General features: G+C 36.1%; 1 protein-coding gene across 1 annotated transcript in view; it reads right to left on the bottom strand.

The window, feature by feature from the left end:
• Window positions 1-3,332: 3,332 nt before the first annotated feature.
• The window catches only part of LOC126754488 (ryanodine receptor), an 80,192-nt gene continuing 58,842 nt past the window's right edge, over window positions 3,333-24,682 (bottom strand). Inside the window, 14 exon segments of the mRNA XM_050466496.1 lie at window positions 3,333-6,327; window positions 6,401-6,602; window positions 6,788-7,207; window positions 7,267-7,401; window positions 12,788-13,088; window positions 13,306-13,648; window positions 14,061-14,170; window positions 14,839-16,936; window positions 17,185-17,471; window positions 17,634-17,771; window positions 18,852-19,331; window positions 19,597-21,869; window positions 21,923-22,038; window positions 22,111-22,308. Of these exon segments, the coding sequence (XP_050322453.1) occupies window positions 3,633-6,327; window positions 6,401-6,602; window positions 6,788-7,207; window positions 7,267-7,401; window positions 12,788-13,088; window positions 13,306-13,648; window positions 14,061-14,170; window positions 14,839-16,936; window positions 17,185-17,471; window positions 17,634-17,771; window positions 18,852-19,331; window positions 19,597-21,869; window positions 21,923-22,038; window positions 22,111-22,308 (9,796 nt within the window). The 3' untranslated portion in view covers window positions 3,333-3,632.

Raw genomic sequence — 24,682 nt, 5'->3', positions numbered from 1 at the left:
AGATTAAAGCCCACCGTCAACAAACTGATTGGACCTTATCAGTGTGGCTTCAGACCTAGAAAATCAACAACCAGATATTCACCATGCGCAAAATCTTGGAAAAGACCCGTGAAAAGAGAATCGACATAAACCACCTCTTAGATGGTATCATCTTCTATAAGAGTGTACAGCTGCTGGCGTATGCCGATGATATTGATTTGATCGGCCTTAACACCCGCGCCGTTAGTTCTGCTTTCTCCAGACTGGACAAGGAAGCAAAACAAATGGGTCTGGCAGTGAACGAGGGCAAAACGAAATATCTCCTATCATCAAACAAACAGTCGTCGCGCTCGCGACTTGGAACTCACGTCACTGTTGACAGTCATAACTTTGAAGTTGTAGATAATTTCGTCTATCTTGGAACCAGCGTAAACACCACCAACTATGTCAGCCTAGAAATCCAATGCAGGATAACTCTGTTACTTCGGACTGAGTAGGCAATTGAGAAGCAAAGTCCTCTCTCGACAAACAAAAACAAAACTCTATAAGTCACTCATAATTCCCGTCCTGCTATTTCGTGCAGAGTTTTGGACGATGGCAACAACGGATGAGTCGACGTTGCGAGTTTTCGAGAGAAAAGTTCTGCGAAAGATTTATGGTCCTTTGCGCGTTAGCCACGGCGAATACCGCATTCGATGGAACGATGAGCTGTAGAGATATACGACGACATCGCCATAGTTCAGCGAATTAAAAGACAGCGGCTACGCTGGCTAGGTCATGTTGTTCGGATGGACGAAAATACTCCAGCTCTGAAAGTATTCGACGCAGTACCCGCCGGGGGAGCAGAGGAAGAGGAAGACCTCCACTCCGTTGGAAGGACCAAGTGGAGAAGGACCTGGCTTCGCTTAGAATATCCAATCGGCGCCACGTAGCGAAAAGAAGAAACGACTGGCGCGCTGTTGTTAACTCGGCTATAATCGCGTAAGCGGTGTCTACGCCAATTAAGAAGAAGAAGAAGAATCTATACTAAAGAAAAGAGTGGTGGAAAAACTATTTTAATCTCCTAAGGTCAGATTGAATATAAATAAGGAAAGCAAAAGAGAAAAGTGTAAATATTTTAGCAATGGTATTGGGAATACAACGAAAGCGTCTCGACTTAAGAAAATAAGGGCACAATCGTTGCATAACATTGGACACTTTCAGAAGCCAAACTACAGCTGGACGGTACAAAGTGAAAAGCCTTTATGCCAGCTAATGAATTCTGACTTCCAAGGCAGCTCTGTGAAACCACTCGATGGAGTATGTACTAGGTAGCGAAGTAGAGACAGAGTCCATTCCTATAGACATAGTGTCTGAGATTAATGTACATTGAACGGTAGGCAGTTGCAAGCCCTTCAACTCGCGGGACTGAACGGTATATTCCCGGATCAGTTACAGCAATCCCAGAGCTACATAAAAATCTAATTAACAACCATGCTTAAAGAGGCTATGTAATTCAAATATAATTGCTCGTTGTGGAGGAAAGTAAAGGTTATATATATACCAAAGGCGGACAAAAGCTCACATACTAACTCTAAAGATTTCAAACCAATTAGTCTTTCCTCATTTCTCTTAAAAATGTTAGGAAGGCTTTTAGAGTTATACATAAGAAGTAACTAAACTCAGAAAAAATGGAAATTTCGCAGCATGAGCATTCTAAGTGAAAAGGCACAGAAACAAAGGATTACTAAAAATAGCTCAGTGGTTGCATCTCTGATACTTAAAAAGTTTCCGTTTCTTCCTATTACCACGGATTTTAGAAATCATACAGAGTTGAAGCTAAATCCGGTCCCCAGTATTGCCTTCCATCTCAGAGAAGGGAGGAAAACTCCAATGACATCTCGAGCAAAGTGTCATGCCGAACACGGCTTTAAGCAAATGGATACTGTCAGCGCTATTATGATCAGACTTCATTCAACAGTAGAGTCGCAATGTTGCGACACATAGTCGTCTCCGAAATTGAGGACCTTATCCTGGGGTAAAATAAGTCCCACATTTGCGAGGCGCTGGCAAACAAGAATGATAGAATACAGGATTACGACAAGGTTTTACCGTTACTTTTCGGGTCAGACTCCATTCAACAGCAGAGTCGCAATGTTGCGACATATGTATAGTCGCCTCTCAAATTAAGGAACTTCTTCAGGGGTAGAATTAGTCACACATTTGCGAGACGCTGGTAAACCAAGAATGATAGAATATAGGATTACGACAAGGTTTTATCGTTACCTTTCGGGTTAGGCTATGACAATTGTTACAAAAACATATTGTACCATAACCGCCATCATGTGACGTACTTATAGCATGTGAAGAAGAAGCATAGAAAAGCTCTCAAACAGTACAGGGTTTGTCCGGAAAGTAATAGGGCTGAGTCGATTTAAAAATAATGTATTGAACCAATTTGCGCAGACGAGTCACATTGTCGGTATTTGTCGCAGTCGTAGGTTTCTCATCACGGTGTTCATCAGCGACCTCAACCCGGCTCTCCAAAAAGGTGTGGTGCCACCGAAACACATCTCTTCTTGCTGAAGGAACATCTGGGTAAGCCTGCTTGATCATATAAAACGTCTGTCGCAGATTTACCGAGTTTTACACAGAACTCAATCGGGTACCTTTGCTCTAACGAATGCTGCATTTTTGGCTTGCACTACTCACAGAAACACGTCGCGCGAAAATGTTTGTCCTGACTCTCCAGGTGCTCCGAAGTACAGTCGTGGCGGAAGAAAATCAATCCTATTACTTTCCGGACAAATCCTGTGTACTAAATTGTAAGTAATACTCGTAACGTAAACACTTCTGTTGATTCATGAAATAAACTTAATTTTTCAGTTTTTGGTGAAAAAATCTCCCTTTTAATCATTCACTTAATTGGCAATTATCTTGTCAATAGACAAATATATTCAATTAAAAACATATTTTCCCGTGGCACCCTTCGATTTATTTCACTAAATTTTTTTGACTATAGGTTAATAAATTACGTTTATTTCACAAATAAAAGAGGAATAACAGCGTAATCTTCGGTTAAATCGTCCAGCTACTTCAGATTTTATGGTTGAGTGGAAATATGTATCATAAAACTTGTATATGGGATATTGATCAGTAGCACACGAAATCACTGATAAAACTCTAGAAGATATAATTTTTGTGAAAGTGAAAATTCTAACATTCTGGATTTGGTGTTTTTCTACAATTTTATAATTTACAACGAAAGAAAGGATTGCTCCCAAAACATCAATACATTTGGGAAGGCCTGTCTATATTGGCAAAACATCAAAATGTCGTGGTGTTACGAATAGGAATTAAAAAGCTGTTACAGATTTGATCTAATTTTTTTAAGCTCAGTGCATATTTTATTTGATATCAAATTCGTGTAGTTATACAGATCTTTTCATTTCCCTAAATCTGATTGGAAACCAATGAAATATTACGCTCGATATTAAAAATTATTATTTTTTTCAACTTTAGATATACTTTGTAAATATAATTCCAATATAATATTATCATTCAATAAAGAGTAATTATTTACAAAGAATAAATCGTAATATTTTATTTATGATTGAAAGATCAGTGCTTTCTAAAATATTCTCAACGATGTAACATGTGAATAAATGTTTTGTTTAACTACTTCCACCACCTCCTGATAGCTCGTCTTCATATTGTTTACGGAAGCAATCACCTACTGGGAAGAAGTCCCAACTCCTCTGTTGATACATATTCCATACATAAGTCTCCTGACCAGTGTATTCTGTATCCGGCTTATTGATTAGATGCATTAAGAAGAACATGTAATTTGCAAGATTATGCTCCTTTTGCACGTGAGTATCAAAACCGTGAGGAACTATGTCAAAGAAATCTTTTCCCATGCCACATATAAAACAATTTGATTCCATATTTTCTTTAACCGATTCAAGTTGGTCACGTAACTCACCAAAAGCATCTATAATCAAACCTTGAATAATGGCTAGAAGTATAATAATAACGAAAAAGAAGAATGTGATGTCAAAAATAATACGATAAACTTCGTAGTCATCTCCGTCGGGATCTCCAATTTCATCACCGATTCCTCCTCCTGCCCGCACTCCTTTATATAAGTGGAATACGAAACAAGTCAACATGTCATGACATTTTTTATCTACCTCTTCATCTTCTTCTTGTATGTAAAATTTGCGGAAAAAATTGAACGCAATTACTGTATAAATGTATACTACTATTGTTAGTAGCATTACAGTGAGAACAAGTTGTTTTCCGTTATGAGTGACCGATTGTAAAATGGTGCGAAGTGTTTTAAATCCTACGGCTACATCGAGTAAATGGGCTGCGAAGAAAAAGTTATTGAAGTTGCCCATCACTGAGAATGAGAAATACCACAGCGAGTAAAGGAAAGCGTTATCGGTAAATGTAACCCCTGCTTTCCATACTTGATAACGCCAATCTATATTCATTACGTACTTCACCAATCCACCTTCCTCACTCTCCTGCGCCATGAAAGCGCTTTTCTCCATTCCAAGTAGATTAGAGATTGAATCAAAGTCATATGTTTCGCTGTACTTCTGTCTCACCTTCTTTTTCACAAACTTGTCCCAATAGTTAACGGGGAATGACTTAGCAGAAATCACTAATTTGTCCCAGTGTGATTTAAAATCGTCATCTTCCGGTTGGTCTGCAATGAAGAGACCATCAAATTCTAATCGACGAGCTATCTCTTTCTCCCTCTTGAAAATGGCTAAAGGTACTTTTAAATGGTAGTAAGCAATCAGCATTGCTAGAGAGACTAAACTATGTAAAAAAGCAGCTATGCGTATGACGTGAGCCATATAGAAGAAATCTTCGTCAACATGTACTAGTTCTGGTAAGTCTTCTTCGTCGCCTGCACCATCGCCAGAACCATCTCCTGAACCTCCAGCAAATCCGGATGCTGTTAGACTACCGCCAGATCCAGAACCAAGAATAAGTTCATCATCACCTGAAGCCTCTTCATCATCACCAAAAGATGTTACTTTATAGAAGAGTAACATAAAATTTATACTAAAAGCTAAAACCAATGCAACATATTTAAGGTTATAAAAATTACGTGCGAGGAAACTAACGGCACGATGTGCGTACTGAGCAAAGTCAATTTGATTAACCGCTGGTGTTTCTTGAGCAGTTGCTGATGACTTTTTCTTAGCTTCGGCTTCAATTGAAGCCATAGCCGCTTCTTGGGCCTTTTGTGCCTCTTGCCGTTCTTGTGCTGCTTTTTTAGCAGCTTCTCCTCCTAGTAAATCAACGATTGATATTGGTTCTTGAAGTTGATACGATTCATTCTCTACCGCTTGATCAGCAGCTGTTCCTCCCTCTTCTGGACTTGATTCACCCGTTTCTTCTAATGAAGAGTTACCACTACCACCGGGTGATTCACGAACTGTTACTTTGAACTGACCATTTTCTTCTTTGTTTAATTCAAGTCCAAAAGCCTGCACTGGTCCCGGAGGTTCTTCAATAGGTAATGCTGGCAACATCTTACCAAATGTTTCCTCCTCCATTGGTGGAGCTTCGATTTCTTCCGGTGCTGGGCCACGCATTAGATTCATTAGTATTCCGAAAAGGTAACGCACTACACAGAAATTTCCGTAGCCAGTATAATAAAACATATAAAATATCATTTTGAAGAATCCAATAATAAGTTCTGGCACCGACTTGGTTTGCATTACCCCAATTTGATGTTTTATATTTGATGGACTTAGGATATGCACTATGAACTTAAGACCGTCTTTGATAGCTTGCATGGTCCGTCGTATAGGATCCCGTGCGGCACGTTCTTCCTCTTCTTCGCTCATATAGGAACTGTAAGCAGTATCCCGTTTAACATTACCACCACCATCGTCAGTTGCCATTAAGCCCGAGGCGTGTGTCATTTCAAAAATAGCATCTTCACAGAAATTAACGAAAGCTTCTAATTTTTCCTTGTCTCCACCTTCGGTGACAATTGAATAGAAGAATGCCCTCTTGGACTCTTTAATTTGTGGCTTTTCCCATTGTTCAATATTTGAGTCTTTTATTTCAAAATATACGCGCTCGATACGCTTGGAGCTGCCCAAAATCTCAATACGGCCAAGGAAGGGTTCAAAATAATTCAACACCGATCCAGCTGTCTCTAAGAATCGGGCTAAACGAGGCTCATTCGGCATATGTTCGCTCAGATTCGTTAACAATACGGCTAAATTAAAACCGATCTCTTTTGATGGCTCATGAAAACGATCAACGAAATCGCCATAGTCAATTTTGCCTTCGTGGTTACGTTCACAGCATGCCAAAAGAAAGTCCATTTCATCTCTGTTTACAATTGTAAAACAAAATAGATTAGAATAAAAATGTAATTCCATTTAACAATTTAAATTTCACTAACGGTGTGTAATTTTTAGATTGCTCCATTTTATCCCTAAAGTCTTTTGGAGTCACCCAGCCCTCATTTTTAATATCAATTTCCGTAAAGCTTGGAGATTCAATCAAATCTTTCAATTTTAAAAACATATCGAAGTATTTTAGAATTAATTCTACGTTGCCAGCCGACTCGACCAGTGTGTCCACCATTTGTTTTCCGATTGTACCTGTAATGAATCGAATATTTTATTCTTTACTATTTTCATTTAATGTAAATTATAATCCACAGTTTTTAGTGTATATATTTTTTAAGAACATGCATTCAATTGAATATATGAACATAAGGTATAAGAGGTAAAAAAGGAGGAAAATGATTCCTCCGTGGACGTTATTAAACTTTAAATGAGCATACCATTAACAACGTTTCCTTCGAGCATAGAAAGCATCATAGTAATCATGTCTTTCTGCAAATTAAGTAGCTCTTTCAATAAGTCCACTTGGCTAGAATGCTTTGACAACTTTTCTTGCATATGCGAGAAAAGAAAGAGGAAACCCCCAACAGCGTCCCATAAACGAGAATGCGCTAAAGCTTGTTGATTTAATGTACATGGACCTTGAATGACCTCAGTCAATGTGTTAAATACTTGACTTGCCACACCAATTGCTTTGAAGAAGTTAGCCTTTCCTGCCGGATCTATGATCTCCTTACTAGAGTAGTGCCAATAAAAGTCCATTATGGATTCTTGTAGACGTAGTAAGTAATCAACAGTACATATCACCACGTTGACTGTAGTTGTGTTGCCTGCCTGCGTACGCAAATAGTTTTGCCAATCTGCCAAAATATTTAATTTTTAAAATACAAATAACTTCTTTTTCTCCGGATATACTTACCTAGGTTGTGCCCTTCGCAAGTCAATTGAATGAATCGAAACAATGCACAAGTAAACTCAGCATCATGCATGTTTTTCTCGCCAGCAGCTCCTTCCGAACCTACACCAAGACCTGCACCCGCACTTGGAATGTACTCTTTGTAGCAAAAATGTTTGATTGTGTATTTAGGTTGGGGACGTAGGGACATGCGAGGTAATTATTTTGTTTGTACGCCAAATCATAAACCAGGGCCAGGACGAAGGTGTAATTGGATAAATATACAACAGATGCGCGTGTTGTGTTCAAATTATACCCGAACAATAAAGCGTATACATAATACGTATGTATATGCACAAATACAATTGATATAAAATTAAATATTATAACACCAAATGAAAAAGGAAGTGTACTACAATATATAACGATATGACGAAAAGTTAAAATAAGTAAGTAGTTTCCCACTCATAATGCATAATAATTTTAAGATTTCCGATGAAAGATAAGGAGAACAAGAAAATTACTAACCACTTGTAAATTGCACTCCTATGGTCATGGTGGAGAAAATTCTAACAACAAGTAAAGTAATTGAAAAGTGTAGCATCTTATGAGCAAAAATTACTAATATGATATATTTTGTAACCGTGCTCAATATCTAATTTTATCTGAATATTATAATTTATAATTTCGAATTTTTTATTCACATAATAAATGAAGATTAATAAATATAATATCTCAGGCAGAAGCGGCGACTGAACCGAGCTAGCGCCGATAATAGGAAGTAAACTTAGCAGAAATAAAGAGATTGATAAAAAAAATTATGTAAAATATGAGACCAATCTATTAAAATCTTGTACATATTTATAAGCCAATAATAAAGTATACTTATGTATGTTTGCACATCCGTGTAAGTAAATTAAGACACGAAGGAATTGGAAAGGTGTATGTAGGAAAGAGGTTCTTTATAAGACAACAATTTTGCACTTAATTCTGTTTTTACACGTTAGATTGGTTCCAGAAAAAAACTGTGCAAAAAGAGCATTCAATGCACTCTTAAATTTTGGATTTTTACAATTGCTCTGACCAATAAACATTGCTTGTATTCCTCTAAATTAGTGATATGAATATATATCGCAAAAGTTAAATCTGACAAATAAAATGTAAGCTAAAAAAATTGTAAATAGTGCTAACTGGAATAAAAGTGTTTAAAAAACTTAAAAATAATTATTTTCAAACCGTGTTAAATCAAAATCGTAAATCGTGTTAAAACAGAATTAGATGTATTTTCCTTATAATTTATGACAAATTTTTTTATGCAATTGTAATGTAATATTTTAGTTAACAATTAATATCCAAAAAATTTAAACAATAAGATATATTCGAAGTAAAGTAATTTGCATAAACTAGTACTACTTCTACTTTTGTTATTATTTTGAACTTTCAACTTTAATAAAGGCATTTAAGATCGTTAGCTCTCAATTAATAAATGTTTTTAATAATTTTCCATTGAAAATTAATAACAAGAAGCATCACATTACAAAATGTTTGAACAAGTACATTTAAATTTCACTTTTTTTATAATTGTTATTGTTTTACATTTGTTATTAATGGTTTTCAACGAGACAGCATATCCCTCCGTTTACATATTTTTTTGGTAAGATTTCCATCTTTCGTTTCCAATTTCTAAACGTCAAAACCTCTTGAACAGTTGATGGAGTTCAGGACGTTTTGACGTTTAGCAATTGCTTTTTCACTTCCAATGAGAGATGTGTTGGGCATATATTTATCTCTGGCGCGAAGTGGCGTGCCGAATACAAACGCAAATTGTAGTTGACGTTGGGCATAGCTGATTTAAATACACTTGTGACCACGCAAAGCTTTCCACTACACTTTCTTAAATTTTTTTTCGGACTTTTTCGTTTGTTCGGCATGTTCTTCAAATTTTTTTATTTTTATACTCTCGCAACAAAGTTGCTAAGGAGAGTATTATAGTTTTGTTCACATAACGGTTGTTTGTAAGTCCTAAAACTAAAAGAGTCAGATATAGGGTTATATATACCAAAGTGATCAGGGTGACGAGTAGAGTCGAAATCCGGATGTCTGTCTGTCCGTCCGTCCGTCTGTCCGTCCGTCCGTCCGTGCAAGCTGTAACTTGAGTAAAAATTGAGATATCATGATGAAACTTGGTACACGTATTCCTTGGCTCCATAAGAAGGTTAAGTTCGAAGATGGGCAAAATCGGCCCACTGCCACGCCCACAAAATGGCGGAAACCGAAAACCTATAAAGTGTCATAACTAAGTCATAAATAAAGATATTAAAATGAAATTTGGCACAAAGGATCGCATTAAGAAGGGGCATATTTGGACGTAATTTTTTTGGAAAAGTGGGCGTGGCCCCGCCCCCTACTAAGTTTTTTGTACATATCTCGGAAACTATTATAGTTATGTCAACCAAACTCTACACAGTCGTTTTCTTCAGGCATTTCCATATACAGTTCAAAAATGGAATAAATCGGATAATAACCACGCCCACCTCCCATACAAAGGTTATGTTGAAAATCACTAAAAGTGCGTTAACCGACTAACAAAAAACGTCAGAAACACTAAATTTTACGGAAGAAATAGCAGAAGGAAGCTGCACCCAGGTTTAAAAAATTGATTGATTTAAAAATTGAAAATGGGCGTGGCCTCGCCCACTTATGGACCAAAAACCATATCTCAGGAACTACTCTACCGATTTCAATGAAACTCGGTATATAATATTTTCTTAACACATTGATGACATGTACAAAATATGGGTGAAATCGGTTCACAACCACGCCTTCTTCCAATATAACGCTATTTTGAATTCCATCTGATGCCTTCTCTGTATAATATATACATTACGAACCAATGATGATAGCGGAATAAAACTTTACACAAATACGGTATTTGAAAAATATGTAAATGACTGATAATGAAATCTCGATTATCACTTTATCATGCGAGAGTATAAAATGTTCGGTAACACCCGAACTTAGCCCTTCCTTACTTGTTTTAATAAACATAGGTAAATTAAATTATATTATCTAATTTTAATTATAGTTTTTAATTTAATACGTTTAATGGGCAAAACACGTACTAGCTTTTCTGTGCTTATACAAAAACCGATTTAATTTTTTTTAAGTAAAGATTTTGTTTATAGCTGAAAGTTTGTTTTTAATTTTTTATAAAAAACATGTCATTAACTTATTTCTAAAAAAAATATTCTATACCGCAAAATGTACCGTTATAATGTGTTAAATATTTGAAAATTTTTAATGGTAAGTTTTGCGTGGCCACAAGTGTAGATATTGTGGCGAACTCGAATGCTAGAGCAAAATCGAATCGACGATAAATTGCAAGAATTAACTAGGCAGCGATTCGTAGTTACCAGATTGTTCGAGTGGCGATGTTTTGGTAACAATCTACTGTATGAGTGCTGCCGGATTGTGTAAATGGCTTTAGTTTTTTGTATAAGAAATAGAGATAAATGTAAAGTTATTATATTGGGCGTTTTATTTAGCGAGAAATAATTATAATTATTCGAAAATAGCAAAGTTTGTCAATTTGAAGCTTATAAATGAGGTGTACCAACGCAGTTTGGCGACAACGGGAGTAAAATCCGAATTGCAGTCACGGTTACTAGAAGCCATGGACTTCCAGAAAACATTGATGTCGGGGAATATGTGTTTCAATTATATTAGAGGAATATATTATTAAAAAAACGCTCAAGATTTATCAAAGGTTAGAGACTTGAACATGTTTGTTGCTGCAATATCAACGCAAATGTCACAGATGTCATCACAAATGTTGGTACAACAATTCCAAATGTCCTTGCAGTTACAAACGAGGTAGTCAGTGTATTACGTTGTACAATTCAGAGCGCAAGGTGCACATATATCAGCACAAGTGTCCTCAAATTTGAACGAACAGAATGCACGGATATCGCAAGTGATCTCACAAATTACAGAGGTGTCCTCACAGATTTCGGAAAAGCGGGATAAAATTCAAAATCAATTAGATTAATTGAAAGGTCGTCTCCGGGAGCTATAATTAATTCGGTCAATTATGTTAGCAGACTCTGCCAAGGTAAAACATCCATCCCTTGATGGACAGTTCTGTTTTAAGCTTCAATTCGAAAGAAAGTGGCATCTGGAAATAACTGGAACAGTGAAAATAAAGTAGCTGCATTGCGTTTAAAGGATCAGCAGCGGAAATATTACAAACTATTCCAAATTGTGACTCAAGGGCTTATGAGTCGTTGATGGTTGTATTAGAGTGTAAGAAAAATAATGGTGTGGTTAAATGCTTCAATTGCGGGAAAGTGGGCATATTTCAAGTAACTGTAACCAGTTTAATAATTCAGTTGAACGTAAACGCAAAGCTGAGGAAGATCAAGTAAATCCCGCAAAACTAATAAGGCTATGCAAATTGGCGTACAGCTATACCATAGTCTCCATCACGTTCGGGAAGGACCTCTCCAATACCACATGAGGTTTCAGACAAGGCGACTCTTCAATTTACTGCTAGAGAAAGTAATTCGAGCTGCAGAGCTCAATTGAGAAGGCACAATCGTTTATAAGAGTGCATAGCTACTGGCGTACACCGATGATATTGATATCATTGGCCTCAACAACCGCGCCGTTAGTTCTGCTTCTCCATACTGAATAAGGGAGCGAAGCAAATGGGTCTGGCGGTGAACGAGGGCTAGATAAAATATTTCCTATCAAAAAAACAGTTGTCGGACTCGCGACTTGGCTCCCACATCACCCTTGACAGGCATAACTTCGAGGTCGTAGATAATTTCGTCTGTCTTGGAACCAGTATTAACATCAAAAGCAATATCAGCTTCGAAACTCAACGCAGAATAACTCTTGTCAACAGGTGCTACTTCGAACTGAGTACGCAATTGAGAAATAAAGACGAATATCGCATTTGGTGGAACGAAGAGCTGTACGAGATATACGACGGCATTGACATAGTTCATCGAATTAAGAGACAGCGAAAATGGTTTCAATCGATTGATAAATTATTTCAATGTTAAAATGTTTTAGACGCATGTAGACAAATTGCTTGCAATTCCGTACTTTTTTTTTGCTTTAACTATTAAAGTGAAATTTAACTCAATTATTTGAATTAAGTTTTAGTGATTTTAAAGTTAAATTTTATGTAAAAGAGTTTACTAAGGAAATTTTTGTATACACATAACCTATACACTCTGCTATGTAAATTTCCAATTCTCTGAAGATTGAGACTATAGCTTCTTGTATATATTAATTAAATTTAACACGTTGTTTGCTTTTTGGAAGATATTAAAGTAATATCAAAGAAATACGTGAGGACTATAGTTCTCAGTTATCATAAACAGAGTTTTTTAGAATCATTGCAAAATTAATAGTTGAGCCAAAAAGTTATTTTGTTATTATAATGCAAAATATGGAATACTCTAATGACTTTTTATTATATAACTAATTTGAGCAATATAATAATATATAAAAATATACATAGTTTTAATGTACATACCTTCTGCCTTTGTATTGCGTTCAAATGCATCCAAATCTAATACACTACATGAATTCATAAGACCTGCAATTGATGTAAAGAAACCCACATCTTTTTTCTCCTTCAGATGATTCAACATTCCCATCTGAATGTCTATATTACCACCACGGAGTATTGCTATACCCAAATTTAATGTTGTCATAACCATTTCAGAGGGCACACCTTTTGAAGCGGATATATGAAGCAGCACCATTTCCGCAACGCCACGATTTGAGAGCCGCGCTTGATGGAAGAGAAGTTTCTGTTTTTCCATTTCTTGTTCCTGCAATTTAATCAATTTGTATTATACTCTTAATTAAATGCTGGAGATATACTAAATGTATCTCAAAAGTTCTTACATAAGTATGGCTTATTACCGCTAGTTTATGTATTGTGCACTTTAGTTAGAAGCATGTCAAAGTTAAAATGTTTCTTAGTCAGTAATATGTGCACATATGAAGTTAATAATAATGAACAAATGTAGTAATATGCTGACTTACATGTATGCTTGCTCCTTCCTCATTGCCCTCTCCTCCACCCTCTTCATCGCCACCCTCTTCTTCTTCTTCTCCACAGGACTTTGCAGCGATTTGTGCGTATGACATATAGAGTAAATCTTCTTGCAAAGCTCCGCTTCGTTCGGTCATCGCTCCACGACAGAAAGTAGTAACTAGCTGCGTAAGTGGATCTGGCTTACCTTCAGACTCTTCTTCTTCCTTCTTGGATTTCTCCGATTCTTCAAACGTTTGCGTCAAGTCTTCAATCATTATCTCTTGACCTACGTTTTCTTCTTGAAGCCATTGCTCATAGTACGATCTGGCAAAAATGTTGCAGGCTCGATGTCTAATATGAGTGTAGATTTAAAAGTTTGAGTAATTTATTTTTACTAGAACGTATATTTTATAAACTGAAGAATAGCCACACGTTTTGTTTTCTGCTAACTGTCGAAGTGATATAATTAATTCACTTCATAAAAATGTAATCAAATACGCACCGTTTGTTTCAATTTAGGTGAAAAAACGTATGGCGATTCTCTAGTTTACCTTGAGAAAAAAAGACCATGCGTTTAGTTAGTTAGGTTAGTAACTAAATTTATTTTCAGTGAGTTTCAAATGCATGTGTGTGCAGAAATATTTGCATGAAAATTTGGTACATATGTACATATGTATGAAAACTTAATACTTTCTGTAAAAGTAATTTTTTTCAATAATTTTTCGATTATATTGGGGAATATTAACAAGAGGAGAAAGTGTACCTGCTCATGCGATAAAGATGTTTAGCGCGTAAGCTGGATATGACTGCCTGGCGCCGGGCCAATGTAATTTTCGAATTCCAACGTTTGCTTCTTGGCTTAGGACGTGATGCCTAGGAAGGAATTAAGGATACAATACACGGTATCAGCTAGTTAAAGCTTTGCAAAGAATACGCCATACATACACACTTTTGAGGTTAGTACGGAAAATATTAGTAAAAACAAAAAAATTGATTGAATATGGAAGACATGGATTTTTGACTTAACTATACAAATAAACTGATAGTAATGTAAGTAGTTTTTGGCATTTAAAGACATTAAGTCAACAACTCTACATTTTTCATCTACGTTCAATGTGACTGTTAGTGTATTGAGCAAGCGGAAATTGTTCTCATTTGTTAAAAACCTGGGTAGAGAATGTAGAGATGTCTGACGGAAACATGCAATAACGGCACGTTTCCTTTGTATGGATACAACACTCCTGTAGACGTTCTTGCTTTGTTGTTGGGGATGGTCAATCTGTATATATGACGAGTTTCACCACCATCGGTGTTTCAATAAATTTGAGTAATGCCATATCAGAGCAAATAAATTTTACATGTGTAGTTGATGTCGTTTCGCGAAAGTGTGAAAAAGTAATAAAAAATAAATTATAATAATGATATTAAAAAAGTGTAAAAATGTTTAAAGAGAAATAAATATTTTTGCTGGTTTAAAATTCAGTAATATTTTATACCGTTTTGTTTACTAACTAGTAAAATTGGAAACATATTTTCCTTACCATATGTAAACCGAACAGAACTTTAGCCATGGCTACTATACGGTCAACAGTTTCTTGCGTCTTGTCCTTGCTTTTATCATTTTGATTTGAAGGTTTTTCCAATGCCTGTTCATCTGCGAGTTCCTCTCTTTTTCCCAACTTTGAATACAAATAGTGTTGCCATGACATTTCATCTGAAGGATCTAATTTGTCAGGAAGTGTCAACTGATTTCGAGCAAATTCTATAACATCATATTCTTGCATTTTTTTCAAGTAGCGATCTTTGCAATGCTGTACAAGCTCCTGTTCTCTCCCAGCAAACAAATTTAAGCCAACTGGAAGCAAACGCTTCAGACAAGCTACCATTAGACTAGCTTGTACTTCTTTATCTTTGTCTCTCTTTTTATCTCTGTTCTTTTTCTTCTTCTTAACTTTACCACCTGTTACGGGTGCCCCTTCAGTAATTGCTGATCGTCTGGTAGCCGTAGGCATAATAAGCGCCATATTGTCAATTTCATTGGTCGAAATGAAGTTTTGCTCTTCCTTAAGAAAGTATTGACTCTTTGACCATATGTTAAATATTTCAGCTACATGATTATATAAATCTTCCGCTTCGGGGATATTGTCTTTAAGCCAGTGATTACGTTGCAAATCAACATATTTAATCAAAAGTGGATAAAACGAATAAATGTCCCGAACAAGAAGTTGCCAGTCTTCTTGTAACTGAGTTTCCACTTGAGAAGTGTCATCAGTGGCCGATTTAATAAAACCACGCATACTCTCTTCTTTATGAAACATATTTTCTGTCCGTTTTTTCACACGCTCGGCGAGTGGCAAAAACGGATCCTTTAGCAACTCTTCAGAAGTGTTAATAATTATTTGTTGTGTGTATGCAGCGATTCTCGTCATCCAAGGAGCATTATCATTCCCAATATTCTTTTTAATCATTTTTAAAACGTTACGAAGAAGTGAGTTCATATGATCTGCTGTTACCATAGTCACGTGATTGCCACTGGTGGGGCTAACATTATCCGGACCCTGTGCCCACCAAAACGGAAGATAGGAGCAAAGTAAAGGTAAAATAACGTCTATTATATGCGGTGCATCATTATATGTTTTTTCTGATTCAACAAAGATATCGACTTCTCCCAGAATTGTTTCTAAATTTGGCATGCAGCTTTCCATACGAACCATAATATCTTGAGCTTCTAATGAGTGGTCTGCAATGCGATTAAGTAGTGAATATTGATTGTGCTTATTAAGATGTGGTTCTAAGAAAGCGACTGGGAAACAAGAACTGAAGGCGCCCAAGCACGAGCCTAGTGCGGGCCGATGCCGCTCTATTTCGGTTCTCAAATATTTTCGATCATGTGTGAGCGTTCCATCAGTTCCTAGGTGATACAATGCCGCTAATATTTTGTACGAAGCTACTTGTATTTCGTCTAATAGAAGATCACTGCCATAATCGCAAGCAGCTAAATGGTCGAACATAGCAGTTAATGCTGGTAGTACTACTTGATTTACATAGCTCAATGAAGTAGATGTTTTTAAATGTGTGCCTCGAAGATGACTATACTTGCCCTCTTGTAAATTAAGAATCGTATTACCCAGATCATCAGCAGTTTGATTAAAAAATGTTAGCATTGATGTTCTTATAAACTCTGGACAATTTTTAACTAGTGTTTTAGCATCTATGCCCTTCACTAATACTTGAAGACACCGTACTGTGATTCGCACATCTGGTCCAAAGGCGCTAAGGCGATTACGAAGAAGTGATGCTAATTTACAAAATATAGATGCTACCATTTCTTTTTCCTTCAGAGAAGCTGCGCCTGTGATGTTTGTTGCCGTTGCCATTGCAACAAAATAGTTACGGTGTGTAGAAAAATATTTTTCCATTAATGGAAGTACAACTTTTGAGAAAAATTTTATGTCACGCGAAGCCGTTTTGAATGATGAGCGTCGGCTAAATGTGGTCGATGGCTTAAGTAGCTTCATATTAATAGTAGCTCGATCCAAATATTGAATTAATTTTTCTAATAGAGAATATGAAAATCGAAGTTCCACTGCTGCTTGTGTGGCTCCTCCTTCTCCTTCTGTAACTCCTCCTTTAGATGGCCTACATTCAAATGTTTAGATAAAAAAGACAATATTTGTTCTTTGGAATCAAATTAGCTTTTTAGTCATTCATTATTAAAATGTTAATCGAATATATGTTAACACATTCATATGTATATGCTAATTTCATCGTTGAAATCAATTAAGTAATTAAGTAATAAATTATAAATATATAATTTAGTATATATATATTTAGAATTCCTATCGAATAGTTATAATCGCATTGTCAACATATTATTAATTACTCACTTGTGTAATTTGTAGCCTTGATATTGCATATACTTCAAAAATTCTTGTGATCGTTCACGATCTTTCCGTTTTTCTTTATCTGTTAATAAGTCATAAGGAACAAGTTGAGGATGTATAACACCACCGCAAGAGTTAAGCTCTTCTTTCTTTTTCTTTGCCCATATGTCATGAGAATTCTCAGCCAAACGTTCTGCCATATTTTGCATTTCTCTACTTAGCGTTAGATTTGTCATATCTACTGGATGTGGGTTATAGTTGAACGGACTGCTTTCACTCTGAAAATCGTTCTGCTTTTAAGAAGATAGCCATAATGGAAAAACGAGGAGTTGTTGAATTTGGGTGGAGTTTCGTACCAATTGTAAGAAATTTGTATGAAAGAGTTTGTCATTGTTAAGTGATAAGTAAGTAAGAAGGACAGTTTAAAGCTATGTAAAAGGAAATATACATACGATTTGTGGTTTGGATTGACGACGAGTTGATCCACGATGATTGAGAGGAACATCAATATCTGACTGTTCAATACGCCAACCAATAGAAACAAGGGCTTTCAGACATTCTCTCACTGGATCTCGATAACGTTCACGTTCCTTTTAATATAGAAGTATAAATAAAAAAAAATAAGAAAAAACGTTAACTTCGGCTACACCGAAGCTATATTGCCCATCATAGGTGCTTTTTAAATAGCAAAAACTCTTTGAATTGATTTTGATCGACGAGTTTGAATGGCAGCAATGAACAACAGTGGTCTGATCTGAACAATATATATGGAGATACCTTGTATAATAAAAGTACTCAGCAAATCTGATGGAAAATTTGCGACTAATGGCTAAAGGTCTGTGGGGTATTTGAGGTGTCCTGATTACGAGACAGTTGCAAAATGACTGTAAACTTTTATAATCTATGTCGAATTACGCGAAGATACCTTGTCAATTAAAAAGTTTTTCATACAAGGGCTTGAACTTGATCAGTTAGTTTGTATAACAGCTATTAGCTGTTGCATTAGTTAACAATTGATGCCAAATTTCGAGTAGATATCTCGTAAAAAAAAGTGGCTACTATATGATATAGTGGTTTGGCATTGGCGGTTCCATCAAATGTGCAGCGTCGTGGAGGAAAATGACGTGTGCAAAATTTCAGATTAATATCTCAAAAATTAAGAGACTAGTGCGCGTGTATACAGATTGACGGACATGGCTAAATAGACTCGGTTCATCATGCTGATCATTTATATACATTTTATAGGGTATCCGATGTTTCCTTCCGAGTTGTACAAAATTCGTAGCAAACTTTATATTAAGTTCTGTTCCTATTCAGGGTTTAATAAAAATAGGTCAATTGATAATTCATAATTTATGAAGATTTAAATACAAAATTAATAACTGTTAACTGACTTTGAAAAAATATAAAAATATAAGTTTTAATAATATACATATGAAAACTTAAATACGAAAGTTATTTTATTAAGTACAAACTTAGAACATATGTATAATTTTATTCAATAAATTTATTTTTGTGAATGTTTTTTCCATGGTTTGGTGTTTCTCGAAATGACAAACATTTTTTAAGTTTCTGAAGATAGAAATTAAAATGACGTAAAAAAATAATAAAGTCTAACTTTGATTTACGAAATGTATGTGTATTAGTTAGTAGTATAAAAATGTACATACGTAATCACTTAACATGTTGTAAGGCTTCAGGCGAGGATGTTTTCGATCATTATCGGAACGTATCTCGCCATAGGACCATCCACTTTCTAAACGTCGACTTGCCCAGGCATCATGGTAATGTTCACTAAATTTCTGCACCAGTGCTTCGAGATCATTGTTTAATTGTACTTGTTCTGTATCAATAGGTTGGGGATCATATTGTGGCTGATCCGGAGCTCCCGATTGTCGACCATAATAGTCTTCATCAGTATTTTTCGATAAACTGTAATCAGGCGGCAATGCACATCCAATAGCAATTAAACAAGGTAATGCTTTTCCAAATAACTCCGGGTCATAATCCATATTGCTCAGGGAATCGAAAATATTAGAAAACAGAAGCATCGTCAATCGTTTTTCTTCATCAGACGATGCCCCATATGACCCTTGACCTTGAGATGAACCGTAATATTTTGCACAACGATCGAAGTGAAGAGTGAGTAGCTAAAAGTATTATTTGGAGTAAATTAAAGTTGCTGTTTTCAAGGGTTTTTGCCTTTTGCAACTAGTTGGGCACTTATACTTATTTCAGTGAATTCTTATAAAATTTAAATTAATTGAATATATACTATATATGTAGTATAGCTTAAATCGTGTGTAAAAAATTCATATACTATACTAAATTCAGTAGTTGCTATTTAAGTCTAGAACTGTGCCTAGCTTTTTGCAAAAATTGGTAACATATAATATCTATTAAAGGACAACGTACTCTTAAGGCCACGGTAGTATATTCAGATAATTTGGATACATCCACAGTCAACTTGCGCAATAGTTTCAGTAACATGGCAGGTTGCATCTGGGATGTAAGTGCCACCAAGAAATCCGATACAGCTTCTCTCTGGCCCTTTGTTAGCATACGATTTTTTGATAGTCGATATACAGTGTGCAACGTTGCGTCCAAAAGGCTAGCATAATTTTCGGCCTCATTGTAAAATTTCGAATGTTTTATAAGTAATGGTAGTATAGAATTACCAATGTAACGATTCATCGAAAGGGCCATGTCACTTTCCGACCCATCACTCTTATCAAGAATAGTGGCTGTTCGTAAATCAGGTAAAAATGCATCTTCCAATAATCGGTAGAATAAATCTTGTGTTTCTATACCATATACTCGTTCTAAAAATAGAACAATGCTTTGTTTATTGTTTGGTAGAAGTCCGGACGGCATATCTGATTTTGGTCTCTCTTCTCCTGGTGGTGTTTGTGTCAATGTGAATTTTAAACTGAGAACCCCTTGAAGATCTTCCAGTGGGACCAATGATCTCAAAATAGCTCTAGCTCTAAGCGATTCATTTTTTCCTTGTTCAATCACGGAGGCATCTGGAGCACATCTTCCAAGAAGATCAACAAGCGTACAATAAAAATTAAGAATCGCTGCACCAGTATCTATATAGTCTTCATCTTCATCTCCCTCAGGCAATGGATGTGTGAAATTTAAACCAGCAATTGTTCCTTCGGCCTCATTTTGCATGTTGCATCTATCAGAAATACGCTCTGACATGCGGTTAGCTTCCACTATTGCGCGGAATAAGCCTTCCCCTTCTCCTCTTAGAGCCGGTCCTAAACATTCTGGACGGCGGATAAGAAGACGAATGACAAGGTTTGCGTTCTCTTCGACGCTTTCCCCGTTTACCCATACACAATATCTTAGGAAGTCTAAGTAACGTTCACCTTCTACTGGATCCCATCCCAAGTCTGGATAGCCTTTTTCAACTAATTCTGAATTGCTTTGCAGTCCGCATCGCGACAAATAAACGGCAATTTTTTCTAAATAATGTTCTCTTAGTGCTAGAGCCAGTTCTGTATTTTCCATCAAGCTAGAATATGCTACATCTAATGGGGTTGAACCACGTAAACTGGGTCTTGCCAGTAGGATATTTGCGTTGTCTAATAAGAAGTCAAAATGGTCAAACATGGCTTTCTGATTTTGACGACCTGTACGACAAAAGTAACAAAGGAAGCGACAACATCCAACCACCATTTCATGAGATGTGTCTTTTTCTTTTGGGGGTGCGCCTTCTACCCCTTCCGTCTGGGGGGGAGCATCACTTTGTGCTTGCGCTCGTCTTCCTAATGTATTCATCATAACTGCCATTACGTTCTCGTGAATTCTTAGTATTCGTATAAGATCAGGGTGTTGGAAGAATGTAGCATTATTTACCAATTTCCAAAGACGTTTTCTCATAAGCTCCTCCTCTTCTTGACTCATTTGTACCGGAAGTAAAGCGCGAATTTGACTTAAACCAACCCACATTTCAGCTACGTCCTCTCTAGCTCTGTTATTAATAACGTAGGTTTTACCCAGAGCTCGAACCAATTCACCCACAGTATCATATTGGCGAACTAATAAGCTGAACATCTCACGTACAAGCTTCGGGTTTTCTATTTGCGATTCTTCAGCCCAACTGACAATAGTTTTTATTAATACTTTTCGAAAAACTTCTTCTGGAGTTTTCTTCTCCGGTTCCTCAATTTCTTTAGGCCCTTCCTCTAGTTCTTTAACAGCATTTATAAAATTATAAATTTTTGTAATTGGTCCCGTTTTCACTTCTTCAATTGCATTACAATCCACTTCATCGGGTTCTTGCAGAGCATTAAGAGATACCTTTTTCATAAGGCTATCATGAAAATCATACAATCGACTTCTTAAATCTAAACCACATGTACAATTTTCTTGATCATCAGACTCAAGATTTTTAAAGCACAGTATTTGATTCATCTGCTCTCTAGGGGGACAACGAAACTCTTTAGTTTTTTTTGCAGCCACAGCACTTGGAAGATCCGACTGCTTTATTTCAATGTATCGCCGGAGCTGATCGCCTTGCAAATCACCAACAAAATCATGAGAAAATGATATGATACTTTCAACCCTATGCCGCAGTTGTATGTCGTAAAGGTGGTGAAGGAGGTAACACATTTGAAGCTTAGCTCCTTCGGCCATTTTCATCGTCAACAGGCCTTTCCGATGTTCATCTTTGCCGTCTGTCAAATAGGGGTGTTAAATAAATATAAAAACAGTTACAAGTTTCTCAAACCTTTTTCAAATGTGATATCCCATGTTTCAGGATCAATCATAATGAGTAGCTTTTGTACATCCACATCCGTAAGAACGCCAACTAATAATAATCGATCAGTAAGCTTAAGAAGTGGTCTTAAAAAAATAATCAATCGGTTTATCAAAATAATGACATACATATATTGATGTAAATTGCTCCCTACTTACAAGAATAGATTCTCATTAGTCCAACCAATTGGATCACGGTTGTGAACTTGATTGACTTCAACTGCTTCTTTCAATGCCTCCATTACAAACTCTCTTACTACTTCAAGTGGAAATTTCGGAGAGTACAGTTGATCGATGTTGGGTATTGGTTCACTGGAAACACTTGGTAAACTAGATGTATGGCTATATACTGGGGGTCTTCATAACCAATTTGTGCGAATGTGGATGTGATTGTATATTGCATATATAACATATAAAAACAGGAACGATGCTCGTATTGACATACATAAATAAATGTATATATAATATATACATAAGTATATACATATGTATTTTATTGTATGCAAGTGCAAAAGTGCGTGATGCGAATGCCCATGAAAGAAGGGAAAGAACAATATAGAACAATCTTGGGATTTTGTAATAAGACTTCAAATATACTATGCATATATGATTATAATGTTAAAGTATCAGGTAGTTATATAAAAACCCAATTTTTGCATTATGTAAATTAATACGTTAAATAAATAACTTGTTTCCTTTGCTCGATCAATTCCCAAAAAACTATTTTTCATTTTTTTTTTTCGATTTTCTTAATGTGTCACGTCGTGGTCTGACCATTATGGAGAAACTATATACCTGGATAACAAGCCAGGAAGAGGGAGGAATCACGTGACATATGAAAGATAGGTAACAGCTATTGTTCTCCTTTTTGAGAAAGAATCACTACTCAGTCTATCTTTATCTTATCTTTAAATACAAAACGGGAGAGACTGCGTTGAACTTGATTGGAGCAATGTAATATTTACAGATGTGTTAACGTTTGCATTGTCCAACTTCCTCAGACTTGGTTGGCTAAGAAAAGTATGAACATTTATTCAAAGGAATGTTAAGCATCCACAAACGGCGCATGTTTATGTATGCTTCTCTGTTCATGGATTTGGGGGTTTGAGGTGCTTCACAGAAAACATGAGCGCTGTTAGAATAATATATAATATTGTTATACTTTTTACCGAATTTAAGTAAAGCTATTAGTTACGGCAAAAATAACCATGATTGCATACTGCAAAAAACCAATGATCAGGAACATAGAAGCAAACTCTTAACTCAATGGAAACAGGAAAACCATATTGTTACATTAGATTGGCCATCACAGTCATCAGATGCTAATCCAATAGAAAATATTTTGGCATTAACGAACGCCAAAATATCAGAAACACATTTAACGTCAAGAAAAGATTTCGCTCGGCTAATCCAACATAATGGGTTATAATTAAAAATCAGCACTAATTTTATTTCAGCGTAACTCAAAAGATACTATTAACAGAAAGCTTAGCTTTTCCATGTAGTATAATTATATTATTTTAAAAAATACAAAAATAATGAACTTCGAAATACGGACCATTGTCAGAAACCCTTCTTAGTTTACTAACTTAGGATACTTGAGCAAACACGTTGTACACCATTAGTATCAACTTCCTTAAGGCACTGCCGGATGCGACGTGTCAGCTGCTTCAAATTTTGAGCCTTCTAACCATTTGTATATACTAAAGCTTTGACTTCTCCAAAAAAAATCCCCAATCGGTCGGCATTGAGTTAAGTTTGTCGGGTTCTTCTCTTTACGCACAAAGTACGTGTTTTTGTTGTCCAATGGCTCCAATGTCGCATTTGCATAATAACAAGTGGCTTTGTCCGGCCAAAATACGATTTCATCGTTTTTATGGTGTTTATGTATGAGAAAAACCAAAATTTTGTCCAAACATTAATTGATGTACGTCTTATGATTTATTATCAGTCCATTTGGTTTAAAGAATGGCTCAGAAATACCCTTTGGAGAAACTATTATGTAGAGCATAACTTTGGACTCAATTTTTTTTTTAATTTGTATTTTATCCCGGCAGGCGTTATAGAAATATCGTATGTGTAATAAACATCGTTGCCCGCCATTTGCTGCCCGCTGAGTGAAAAGTAGCTCTCGTCATCCAAAATGGATGATTTTCCACTCAATTTCTTGCACATCCACCAACATTGTGATTTTACTTGACTTATCTGCTCTTCGGTGTACCCTGGACAACGCTGCTTTTTTCTGGCTTTAATGTTACGTCTATTTATTGTTTTGCAGATATATGGCTGTGAACATTCGAATTTTCGTTCGGCTTCGTTTTGACTAATGCAATCCTTATTGCTGAACGCTGTCTTCAGCTTCCGAATGTTTTAGGGCGTCATAATAGTCGGCTTTCTTCCAAAACCCAGTTCCTTTTCTATTTTTAGAGTACTTGATCTGGATACTCCTTCCAGCAAAAAATGCACGCACGTAAACTTTTTTCCAGCGGTTTCATGTTTTTAACAAAGATGTACAACGCGGTCGCGGAGGTGTTGCTGCTTAGAAGACATTTTAAGCACTAACTGAATTTGTAAGCTGTTACGAATTTCACGTCAGAAATATGACGCAATCAGTTTGCTAATTGCGTAATATTTGCATTTGAAAAATAAAAATAACAAAATAGCAGACTATTAAAATGAGTGCAGATTTTTAGTTATAACCCGTTACCTGGAGGTCGCTTTCTGTGAAATG

Source organism: Bactrocera neohumeralis, chromosome 4, assembly GCF_024586455.1.
Source record: "Bactrocera neohumeralis isolate Rockhampton chromosome 4, APGP_CSIRO_Bneo_wtdbg2-racon-allhic-juicebox.fasta_v2, whole genome shotgun sequence".
Classification (NCBI taxonomy): Eukaryota; Metazoa; Arthropoda; class Insecta; order Diptera; family Tephritidae; genus Bactrocera; species Bactrocera neohumeralis.
This window is presented reverse-complemented; position numbering and strand designations above follow the sequence as displayed.